This window comes from Anas acuta, chromosome 4 (assembly GCF_963932015.1).
Source record: "Anas acuta chromosome 4, bAnaAcu1.1, whole genome shotgun sequence".
NCBI lineage: Eukaryota > Metazoa > Chordata > Aves > Anseriformes > Anatidae > Anas > Anas acuta.
This window is the reverse complement of record NC_088982.1, coordinates 60688179-60700461: the sequence shown is the minus strand read 5'-3', so window position 1 is coordinate 60700461 and position 12283 is coordinate 60688179. Positions and strand designations below refer to the sequence as shown.

The 12283-nt window shown below is 49.9% G+C and overlaps 1 protein-coding gene and 1 long non-coding RNA gene across 4 annotated transcripts in view; one reads left to right on the top strand and one right to left on the bottom strand.

Annotated features, from left to right (window-relative positions):
• Positions 1 to 11040, top strand: part of LOC137856319 (uncharacterized) — a 29896-nt gene extending 18856 nt beyond the window's left edge. For both annotated transcript variants that reach the window (XR_011096353.1, XR_011096354.1), the window contains 3 exons: positions 534 to 4039; positions 4124 to 4213; positions 4330 to 11040. This is a non-coding gene — a long non-coding RNA (uncharacterized lncRNA). The remainder of the gene's footprint in view (positions 1 to 533; positions 4040 to 4123; positions 4214 to 4329) is intronic.
• The window catches only part of CNOT6L (CCR4-NOT transcription complex subunit 6 like), a 30266-nt gene extending 18235 nt beyond the window's left edge, over positions 1 to 12031 (bottom strand). Inside the window, exons 1-2 of one of the 2 annotated variants that reach the window (XM_068681575.1) lie at positions 11851 to 12031; positions 4651 to 4691 (exon numbers count right to left, since the gene is read on the bottom strand). In XM_068681575.1, the coding sequence (XP_068537676.1) occupies positions 4651 to 4691; positions 11851 to 11922 (113 nt within the window). In that variant the 5' untranslated portion in view covers positions 11923 to 12031. The remainder of the gene's footprint in view (positions 1 to 4650; positions 4692 to 11850) is intronic. The other variant, XM_068681576.1, reaches the window with a different exon arrangement.
• Positions 12032 to 12283: the final 252 nt, after the last annotated feature.

Below are 12283 nucleotides of genomic sequence, written 5' to 3'. Positions count from 1 at the left end.
CAACTGAAAAAAATCCTTTGTTTTATAAATCTATAAAAAGATATATTTCTTTTCCTATCATCCATTCAAGGAAACTTTCTCTTGATGGCACACTGACTGCAATACAGAGGGTTTCTCTACATGAACTCCATAGGACTGTTGTAGGATTGATCTCCACTCATTAGCAATCTTTTCTTTAGCAGAAAGAGCCCCAAACCACATAGCTAGGGGAATTTCGGAAATCTGCTGCATTTAGGATCATTTACTTCTATCTTTTTTTGAGGCTGTAGCAACAAACTTTGCTTCTTCTATAACCTGTAGACAGACCCTCACCACTGTTTGTTTTTTTAAAACAAAAAATCTGTGCTCCAAGTGGAAAAGACAGGACCTTGCTTGGAGAATGCTGTTAGCAAATTACATCCACTTGTGTTCTTAACTCCTGATGTATTGAAAAATACAGCAAGGTAACATGGAGGTGGTTTTGAACCACATCAGTCATGCATCTGGAAACAAACTTACTTTACTGAGAGTAAAGATATCTTTGTTTGGTCTAGCTCCAGGATTTCAATTCCTTAACTTGAAGCTCTTGAGTCTACACACATTGCAAGCTGAATGCTTTGTTATAACCCCACTCTGCTCCATCATCAAGGTAAATATTAGATGTAGAAAATATTTCAACAAAAGCTTCTGAAGCAGTTTGCTTTGGCCTTACTTGCAAGTATCAAAACCACCCGTGGCAGAGCTCCTTCAAGGCCCAGTGTAGCTTTATATCATGATTGATGCAATCTCCTACCCACGTAATGGGGGGTGGGTCAGGGAAGTGAAATAAGTAGAAGACTAGGAAGACTTAAGTCATGGGATCTCTGTACTGATGCTGAGTGAATGAGAAGCTGTTATTCCCAGCTGTAATCAGGCAAGAGGCATCTCTCCCCTGAAAAGCAGAAGGGAGCAGATTCTTACTACAGTGCTGCCTGGCAGTGTCACCTCTTTGGGCATCAGCAGAGACTCAGACATCCGCCAGGCTTCAGAGAAGCTCACGCAGGCAGGAGGAGTCTTCGTGGAGCAACTGCTGCCTTGGGCTGACGATTCAGGGAGTGCTGCAGCCTTTATCAGTGGTGGCAACTCTGTAAGAAACTGACTGCAGGATTTTGGCCTTGCACCCACCCGCTCCAGCTAGCGAGCCCAGCAGCGTGGTGACAAGGCCATGTCAACAACAAGCACGGCGACAATACGTGGAACTTGTCCAAATCTTGCCCTAGTTTTTATTCCACATGGTACTTAGATTAGGCTCAGCGAGAGGAGGCTATTTAAGTTTCATATGCTCAGTTTAACAGGCAATCCCCTCTTTGTTCATCAGCGAGCTCCCCGTCATGCAGGAGGTGCAGCAGTTTGTACCAGTGTCTGGCAAATCCCTGTGAAGCGACTGTGCTCAGGGCTGAGGACACGTTCCCTGTCACCCTAACTTGCTTCGTTTTCAGTACAAAATTGCCTGTGCCTGGCACGCTGATTAGAGCACTGTCTCTGCTCACCCACGTGCTGTCAAGCCCCTGCAAGGCAAGCAAAACAAGATGTTCAGCTGGGTGCAGCGACGTTCAGCAACCACATCCTGCGAGGCTTCCCACCTCCTGCTCATCTCTGGCGTCGCTGCCTTGACACGGAGTGCGAGCCCGAGCACAGAGAAATTCATCTGCAGGGGGAATCATGCAATGCAACAGGTAGCCAGGATGCTGCAGCTGATAGCAACTTCAGTGGTGGGGGGGGGGTCCCAGAGGGCTTCACATTATCACTTCAGCGATGATCATAAAAGCCAAGAGAAGCACAGGAAAGTCACCAAAAAGAAAAAGGAGCAAAAGCCAAAGGGAGGAGTGGGAAGGGAGGGAACTAGCTGTATTCTGTTAATTTCAGAGCCAACTGGCACTTGACTGAAATGCTAATTGTCCTACTGACATACACCCACGAGTTATTTCCCCCTGTTCCCTCATCTCCTTTAAATGAAGTAGTGAGGCTTTCCTTAAATTGCAGGTAATGCAAGAAAATCCAGGCTGCCACCCTTCCTTTTCCTCTGTGTCACAGCCCCGTTTACAAGAACAGCTGAACCTTTTACTGTGTGGAAATACTACGCAGCATTAAGTAGTCACTTTAATTTCTGGATTGAGTTAACATTTCAGTTTCTCTTAGGAAGAGCAGCTTCTGCTCTGTTTGAAATGGTCTGTTACCTCTCAGTGTGTGCATGACCTCTCCTGAACATCTGCATCCAGTCCCTGTAAGTAATGCCTGCCTTTGTGTGCAGGTGTTTTATAGCTGTCACCTTAAGGAGGGTTCTTAGGGACTAGTTTACATGCAAATATGCGGTAGGTACCTGCTCAAAAGCAAAGCTCCATTTACCAGACGTGCATACCAGGCTCTTATGGGGCAAGGAGAGAAGACAGTTCCAACAGCCACCCTGCTAAATCTCACCAGGAGCCCCCAGAGGGATGGTTTAAGCAGCGTGTTTGTTTACACGAGTGTCCCACACCAGTTCAAAGAAATGACCCACTTGCAGCGCCTCCCCATCCCTGGAGAGCACAGGTCTGTTAATGAGATGGGGCAGCGTGGCTTAAAGGATTAAGAACTAAAGTCACTGGGGGTCTGGGGAAGGAAGCAGCCACTGCAGCTGCCTGATGCATGGCAAACATCGAGACAAAACGCTGTCCTGGGCTGTGAGCACAGAAGAAAAGCAGTGCTGTGTGGCTGCAGCTGAGAGCAGGAGCTTTTTGTGCTACCTGCTTGACATTGATAGGACCAAGGAGATGGAAAACTTCCAACGCTGAGCAGTGAGCAGGTTCAAAGTGTTGGAGCTTACTAGCATCGCTCCCAGCCTCTAGGGAAGGGACTGTTGTATTGACAAACCTAATCCTACACCTCACTTCATTCAGCCACTCGCTTGGAAACAAAGAGCCTGTTCAGGCTGTCCTGAGCCAACACCTTGGCTCATTCAGCTCCTTGGGATCAATAGCTGGAGAGAGGCTGGCGATCGATCCGTCTTTTGAGCAGAACCTCCCCAGAATTATTAATTCGCGCACTCTGCTGCAGCAGCTCTGAAGGGGCCTGCTCGATGAACGCTGCTTCCTTTCTTTAAAACACAATGCCAATCATCAATAACCTTTCATCCTTCAAAGAAAGTTTGTGTTGGGAGAAAAGAATGAGTGCGATTACTTCCGTGGCTACAATGCTATCTGAACCTTTCCGCGCTAGGCTGCCAGCGCTCTAACAACACAAGCAGAGCCCAGCAGCACTTCAGCTACTCTCCCTGCCTGATAGGGAGATAACAGCCAGCTTATCTCTCGCAATCTGGTCCTTGCAGCAATAATTAACAACGTGGAAGTGTGCCACCACGAAACTTGCTTCGAACAGCTTTAAAGTTACAAAGCCTGCCCTGTTCAGATATGGGGAGATTTGGACTAGTCAAAATAAAATAAAGTCAAAGAATAATAGCACACCGATAGTGGAAAGTGTTTTGCAATCACTGGCACAAAAAAATAGCCCTTTCATATTAGAGTCCAGTTTAACCAGGCCATGGGATGCCACACTAGGCTTGCGTGCCTGAAAGTGGAGGAGAAATAAAAGGGATTATTTAAAAAATGAAGTACTTTCTAGGCATAAATCCCTTTCTTGGTAGGGTATATTTAAATGTACTTTACTTTTTTTTAGTCAAAGAAGTAAGAAAGCTTGCCTGATTGCCAGAAAAAAGCTGTTAGGTATCAAAAGTTAGTTCAGCTTCTCCTGTATTTGATAATCCAATTCCTCCTGTGTGCGCTTATACCAAACTTAAGCTCTAAATGCTTAAGGTTTAGTTTTAAAATCAATGTTAACGATTAACGTGTACTCCTAGCTGCCTTCCAGGATGATGGCAAGTGAGAAATGATGCCAATAACAGCCCAAGACGGTTTCTGTAGGGACCAAGGAATTCCCATCTAACAGAAGAACCGGCCCTGGACATCTGAAGGTTAACTGGCTCCAAGCACCCATAAAACCTGCCTGCAAAAACAAGGCACATGAGCTGTGACCCCGGTAGGTGAAGGTATGCTTGTCTCTAAATATGAGTTAGTGTAAGGCTAATTCTGCTGCCCTGAATGAAGATTAATGCTCACTCTTACTCCATTAGAGTGAAACGTGAGGGAAGCCTGCTGCGTATGCTGGCTAGCAAGCGGCATGGCCAGGAGCTGCCCAGCTCGGCCCGTTCCTCTGCCAAAAGGTAAGTTAGGCTTGGGTGGTTCCCCCGCTTGCTGCTGGAAGGGATTGCATCTAAGGCGTGCTCACCGCCTCACCAGGGAATACCCTTGGCAATTTTTTATGACATTCCACAAACAGATCAGTTTTCGGTTCTCCGTGAGCACGCAGGATGATTCAAGAGTTCCCTGACGTTTGTTTTCGGAACGGTCTCCCTGCAGTCCCCTTTCCCTCCCCACCACACCGAGTTTTGGTTGCAGTCCTTCGCAGCGGATCTGGAGTTACACGAGCCATCGGCTGCTGCTGGAAGAGCTGCAGCACGCGCTGCCTTTCAAGGGGGGCAGTGCCCTGAGACGTGGGGGCATCCGAGTGCTACGTGAGCCTGCGAAGAAGAAGATGGTCTCTGAAAGGAGCGACAGAAGAGCCCGAGCTCAGACAGCGGTCCTACCAAGCGGCACTCACCTCCGGGCTGCACACACGCCACTGCTTCGCAGAGACAGCATCTAAGGCAAGAGCACAGACACAGTGGGTACACAGAGGAGACAGGTACGGGTTTAGGAATACTGTCTAGGTTTTAAAACACGTAATTTTGTAAGTAGAAAACACTGTAAAGTTGTACTCATCTCCCTGTGTACACATCCAGGGCTACTTTGGCTGTACCTGCACCTACCACGAGAGGAATGGCATCAATGTAAACCTGAGCTGCAGCACCCCCAAATGCAAGGGGAGCTCAGTTCCGCAGCAGTTAGGGGTTACTGCAACCGGCAGAAAAACACCTCGCAGGCATTACAGGACTGTTTACTGTCTTCAAGTCAAACTGTACACCAAAAAATGCATCAAAGAATTAAATGGATGTCCTAAGGCCCGTATAATGTTAGCAGGTCTCAAATACTTGACGCATGTGCTTCTCTCATCCACTCAAAATATTCCTCATTTGTCTGACAAGCTTCCCTCCTTCCCAGTCTTTCCCTCCAGACTAAGATGGAGAAGGATGAGGGTTATTGCACAGGCAAAAACAAATGAAAAGCCTAAAGATTTAACTGCTCCCAATGGTAAGACCTAATTTGTCTGGAGGAAAAAAACGCAAGCCAAGGGCAACCTGATGGTCTGAACCCAGCTCCTCCTGGCACTTCTGGCTATGCTGCCATGTGAGAAGTTGCCTAGCCCTGTTTTCCTTTTGCTTTCTTAACTTTCCACAACAAAAAGGGATTAGAGGAAAGGCGTTCACAAGTGGAAATTTCTGCTGGGTGGATAATTCATCCTGTGGTAACTCTCTCCCATTTCCAAGGCCGGTTGTAAATTCATCTACCAGGGTAAATACAAATTGAGTCTTAAGGAAGAGAGGAAGCCAGTAAAGAGAAGTCCCCAGTTCTCTGGAATTACGTCCACCACTGCCCCAGCCTGCCTTTTCCTGCCCTGGGCTGGTCAGTTCCTCTCCTCTACGAAAACGCCAAAGAGAAGTGTTTTCCCTTGCCCGGAGAGAACTTTTTGGACAAATACTCTGCCTTTGTGCCCCGTGACAATCAGTTTTAAGTTTCACATTTCTCTTTATCAGCAGGAAGCTCTGTTCAGCAGCAGCCTGTGTCGTTTGGGTACGAGCTGAGCCACTACGTGCTCCAACAAGAAGCTAGCCAACAAGCCCTCTCCGAAGAGCCAGGCGAGCTCGCAGTCTCGCAGCGCTGGCAGCAGTTCCTGCCCGCGGTTTTGCCCGCAGATGGCCAGGTGATAACGCCACGCTTTCCCCGAGCATTGCAACTCTGCTCCTGCTCTCTGTGCCCAAAGCACCGAGAAAGGTAAAAGAAATTCCCCACGGAAACTCTCAAACACCTCTTCAGGCTGTGAAACCTCCGTGCTGAGCACCAGAAGCTGGAACAGCTGCAAGCCACATAACCGAAAGCTTAAAAACCTGTGAGACCTCTCCACCCCGTTGTTCACACGAGACAGGACCACAGCACTGAGCCAAGCACACAGAGCAGCTTGTCTGCTCTCCCCCTTTCACAGTTCTCCTGCCACAAAAAAAAAAAAAAAATAGCCACAACTCTGGAGAAGGAAGTCTTCCTCCATGTGCTTCTCTTAGCACTCAGAGCAACGCGAGAGCCTTTTGGAAGAGCTTTTTGATTGATTTCTCAGGAAGAAAAAAAAAAGCAAAACTAATCTGTGATTAGAAGTCACAAAGATGCTCAGTCAGGTGGAAGCATTCCTGAAAAGCAAGGGGAAAACTACCTAACAAATTCAGTCAGCTGCCTTGGAGGGTAAACAGCAAACCTGAGCACAATCTACAGATCTTGACTATTACCAACAGTGGATGTTTTTGTAGTTCTCTTCATACTTGTAAGTAAAAGTTGTTGAACTAAAAAAGTCTGTTGGATTGACCCCGCCACCAAAGCAAAGCCAAAAAATAAAAATAAAGAAAAGAAGGGTTCACTTTACAGCATTGCTCCAAATATCTTCTGTGCTTCCAGCTGACCCGGAAGGCACACTTCTCAGCATTTACAGAACTTGGCCTAGCAGCCCATAAAAGCCTCTGTTTTAAGATGACCCGTCAGTAATGCAGATTCCTGGAGTTGCCTTAAAATGTCCTTAAAAACAGGAGACTGTTTTAGGCAGGGATAAAGCTTCCCCTCCAATCCTGTGACCCTGCAAGGTGCAGGCCAAGCATCCCTTCTGTGTGTAGCTGTGTGACACGGCCCATTTATCGCTGAAAGAAGGCGATTCCCCTTTCTCCTTGCTTCCTGAGGAAATGGTCTCCCTCCCTGCCTCCCCCAAAAGCTCACAACAAAACTCTCTCTGCAGCAACAGCGTACTAACCGTTCGTCTCTATTCCACTACCTGCGGAGCTGCCTCAACCTGTGAATATTCTTTTGCCTTTAAAAAGCGTTTAAAATATTCACATTGGTTTTGAGTTTCAGCTGGCTGCAAGAAGGGACCGGAGAGGTGCCGACCTGCAGTAGTGTCTGTGGAAGAGCTGGTGGTGAGGACAAGGACGGGTGGTGAGGATGAAGGACAGGTAGGTAGGAGCTTTGGGTGGCATTCCCATTGCCCACGCGACTTTTCTGCTGACATCGCCAGCAACTTTTCTCTCTGGAACAAGCACTGCTGATGGCTGTAGGCAAGACAGATAATCTGGTGAAAAAGGTAAAGCTGTACGAGAGTTCCCCTGGATCCAGTGCAATGGGAGGCAGCCTGCTGCTGTTTTGATCCTCAGGTAACTAGTTTTGACCCCGCCGCCTTTACCAATGTCATAAGCAAGCCTCACCTTGCTTTCAGCAGCAAGGCAATGAGCAAAAAGCCCTCCTCTTCCTCTCTCCCCTGACCCTACTCTCACCATTGTGCTCAAAGCGGCAGCATTTTGCATTCCCCAACGTGTTTACTGGGACAAAAAAGGGAGAAGTGTTTCATTTCTCTCCTGGTGTGTGACTATCTGAACACCTTTGTTAACATGACTGCATACAAGTGCTGTAGATCTGTGAAACCTGCCCGCAGACAACACACACAGTTAACTTTATTTGAAATACACATCCTAGGAAACCTACAGACAGTCCTACAGCCCTTCTAATCCTATTTTATACTCCCTTCTCGGGGCAAATATCACACAGAAAGGCCCCTTACCGGCAGGCAGAAAGATGATAAAACCCTCCAGCGAACTGCTGAGCGTAACCAGCTGCAACGCTGTGCAACCAAAAATGCCATTAATCATTTACATCAGGAAATGCCAAAGGAAGGGAGAGCGCACAGCCTTATCTGCTCCTTGTGTACACACGCAGGTTACAGGCTGTGGTTAAACCAGTCGTTCGCAGGACACGCAGCAGCTAAATGGGGCTCTGCTCCCTGGCCCTGGCTGCCGACTTTGTGTCTCCAAAATCCAGAATCGCCGTGCTCACTGCCTGCACGAGCTGTGTCTAAAACTGCCTGCAGCTGCTGCTTCTTCATCTCGTGGAATTTTTATCAGTGCCGATTTAATGCCTTCCCTCGAAAGGTATAAAATCTGTTTCTTGTAGAACATCACATAAGGCATTTCTGCCTGGCTTTAATCGTATTTTAAATGAGCGTCTTTTCAGCCCCAGAGGGAAAGCTTTCTGGTAGCGTCTGAATGCTGTTAAATCACTTCTTGATCCTCTGTACGGAGATGTGCAAGTGGCTGCAAAAGTTACTCTGTTGACCAGGACTCCGGAGCAGCTCTTCTGGTGAGATCTTCCTCCAGTGCACTTCTTTTTTCCTTCACAACAATTCCAGGTTGGGCTTTTTGGTTTTCAGTGCTGACCTGGGAGGTAAGTCCTCTCCTAAATAATGGGAACTGAGTCACATCCAGTACCGTGCCAGCACAGGTAGCTGTCACTTTGCCCTTCTGTGAGTGTATCAAGCTTACAGCAAAACCAGCCAGCGTGTTCTGCTAAAAGCCTGCAGTCCCCTCTGCACCTCGCTCTCTGAGGTCTTACTCCTGAAAGAGGCACAAAGGGGCCCAGTAAATCCTCTGTGTATAGACTCCTTTTGCCACCTCCTGCAGGTTCCTTCAAAGTTTGCTTTGTCCCCTCTGAGCTGTCTGTTCATTTTTTGGAGGGGTGTCAGGTGGCTGGAAGTGCACGTGTGAAGTTTACTGACACAGACCTGGAAGTGTGAGCCTTTTAATGTGCAGAACTGCTGTCATCAGATAAAGGTAGCCATGAAGAAACGTCCTAAAACCCTCTCTGCTTTTACCATTACAGGTGGGAGGCAGGAGCTGTGCAGACAAACCACTAAAAGCCCCAGGACTGCTCCGAAGATGAAGTTACACGCTGCCTTCTGGTGATCCAACCGCCACCACTTCTCAAAAACAGGAGCGCCCTGCAGCCTCCGTCTCCTGCTTTGTTTATTTACCGCCAGGTGAGGGAGCGAAACCGGCTCAGCACAGGGCCCAACACGTGCCAAGGGCTGGGAGCAGAGCAGGGCTTCCCCTTCTGGCTCCAGTGCACTCTGCTGGGACAGCAACAGCTCCCCGGAGACTGCTGCACGTTCCGACACGCGAATTTACAACCTGGTAAATGGGGGGGAAGGCGCAGCTCTCGGATCCGCTCGCAGTTTCTACACGGCTGGCTAGGGTGACGGAAGACCCGATGACAACACAAACGAGCAGGGCAAGCGTTGGGCAAGCAGCAGCCCAGGCAGCTTGCTAGCTCGAGCCACTGGTGGGACACTGCACCCAGACAGAGGAGAGTGTCTGTCTGCTTAAGAGCTGTGGGTGTTTCACCAGCTCTAACATGTGTACTTGAGGCAGAAGAAACACCCTGTTAGATGGAGGGAGGCAAGTACCTAGCACGTAAGCTTTGTCACAGGCCATCATCAACATTAAGCACCGAATTAAAAAAAAAATATTAGCAGAGGCTTAGCATTTAACGCCTTAAGTAGTAAATCCACAGCAAATCCTCCTGAATTAGATCCAGGAGGTATGAGTAAAATGTATTTTAATTCATTTTTTAAAGTTTTCTGAGGTGCCACCTGAGGCTCCCAAACAACTGATCTCCACCTTGATGTTGGCTTTCTCAGCGCTCCGCAAATCAGATGGCACCCAGCGCCTCACACACCCCTCTGCGGCTCGGGAATCTCCTTCTGGTACAGAAAAAGCAAACCGTTCATTTGCATTTAGCCCCCCTCTTAAACTTATGTAACCTGAAAGCCTCCAGCAGACTGAGGCTGAGCTAAGCAGTGGGTTTGTGTGGTTAAAGGAAATTTGCTCTAGAATTATGCATGTTACCACTTAAAACAAAATGTTTGCAGAAGAAAGAAGAGAGATGCGCCTCCCCGTTTGTGCACGCTGACTCTGAACACAAAAGGCAGCAGCTGCTGCGAGCTACCTAGCTGTAAGTTTTTCTTTGCAATGTCTTAGATGTAAATTAAGTAAAGACTCACCCGGGTGTGCAGGTTAATTATTTTTTCTCCCCTGATTCCCTTTCACTTCACTTCCAGAGTCCACACACACCTTGTTGGGATCACGTTCTGGCTTACTTCTGGCCAGACTGGTGTGAGAGCTAAATATTGCTGTGCTTGGCGAACCCAGACACAAGCCTGCCTTGCTTTTTGTAAAAATAAGACCGGTAATGAAAAACAACCAGAGTCTGAATGATAAAAAAATCCCAGCTTATCACACGAAACGGAGTTTTACAAATACCCTCGCAAGGCAAGAAAACAAGTAGCAGTCATAACACCACTTACTTGCAGAGAACTCCCACTGCAGAAGTTACCCAGCTCCTAGTGACAGCAGGCGGGGAGAGGAGAGCCACGCACACCAAACTCAGACTGACCGCTCCTGCCTTCCGAGGCAGGCAGCAGAACAGCTGATTACACCAGGTCCCCTCGGCCCTGCAGGAGTTGTGCTTTCCTGACAACACCACCGCTACCAGCACAGGGAAAAAAAACACCCTTACACGCGAAAACAAGCTCTATCAGTAAAAGTCCACTTGTGCAGATAACTGCATCTACAGCCGGGGCTTCTGCTGGCACAGCTATGTCAGTCACGGGTCACACTTCGTCACTGCGCTTGCAGACAGAGCTGTGCCAGCAGAAGTTTGCCATATAGACCTGGTGTGAAGCTCAACAGCCATCAAAGTGAATCTGCAAAGTTTCGCGTTTTTCAGGCCACTGCCAAATGAACTTTTTCCAACCAACAGCCTGACGATCGGCAGTCTTGCTCCTGTGTCGTGGGCACGTTAGCATCCTGGCTTCCGAGGGGAGAAGAAACCTAAACTTAGCCCAGGAATGTGGCAATACCTTTCATCCACTGACATCGTACTTTAAATTCACAAACTAAATTAGAAAGCAGGAGCCCCTGCAGGAAGAAAAGGCGAAAGAGAATAAATTAAGTTCTGCTCTACTTTGGCACTCGCGGTGCTCAAAAGTTCTCGCTTTTAATAGCGAGAAGAGAACAAAACCGAAAGCGTTTGACGGGATGTGTTTAGCAGACAGCAAAGCACTGCAAAATCCCCCCCTGGTTGAGTTGAACCGAACGGGCCGGCTGCAGGAGGCCTTTTATCACCCACAAACAGCTCTGAAGACAGCGGGCCAGGAGATTTCACGCCCCGGCGGATGCTCGAGCATAAGTTGTGTGCGGATGAACCGACACGGCAGCGCGGGTCAGGCACACGGCGAGGCACGGAGCTGTCCCGGGGCACGGAGCAGCATTACGTTACGGGATAAAATCACCAATTTCTGTGGCAGTTCCAGCCCAGCTCGGTGTGGTTACGGGGAGAAGGGAGCAATGAAGGCGCTGGCCGCGTAGAGGCCACGCTCCTCCCCTGCCAGAGCTGGCCCTGCACACCCGGGTGCAGCTTCGAGGAATTCCTGGGCTTTTGTCGCAGGGCAGGCGGCACGCACAGAAACGCACTTTGTGGGTTTTTTTTTTGTGTTTGTTTTTTGTTACAAATCGTGCAGCACAACCATCCCGGAGGAGCGGCAGCGGCTAAAAATACCCGCCTTATCGTCCCTTTCCTTATCGCCCGCGGCCAGCAGCGCCCTGGAGCCGAGCTGCCTCCCCCTCGGCTTCACCCTGTGCCCCCCGCCGCCCCCCTCACCCCGAGCCCGGGGCCCCGCTCCCCGCTCCCCGCTCCCGGTCCCCGCTGCCCGCGGCCGGGCGGGCGGCGCAGGCCCCGACATGGCGGCCCCGCTCCCCGGGCAGGCCCCGGCGGCGCTCACCTGCATCCGGCGCGGCTGGCGGCGGGGCGGAGGAGGAGGAGGAGGCGGCGGGGCGGCCGGCAGCAACGACATGCGGGCGGCGGCCCGCCGGGGACGGGGACCGGGACGGGAAGGGGACGGGAAGGGGACGGGGAGCCGGGGACGGTGGCGGCGGGGAGGAGCGGGCGGCGCCGAGGGCGGGGGGAGGGAGGTGGGGACGGGAGGAGGAGGAGGAGGAGGAGGAGGAGGAGGAGGGAGCGGGCGGGGCTGGGGACTGAGGGGGGATCGGGGCGCGGGACCCCGAAATGTGAAGGGATCCCGAAATAGTGACGGGATCCCAAAGTGGTGAAGGGACCCTCATTTGGTGACGGGACCCCGAAATGGTGACGGGACCCTGAAACGGTGACGGGACCCTGAAATGGTGAAGGGACCCTCAGATAGTGATGGGACCCCA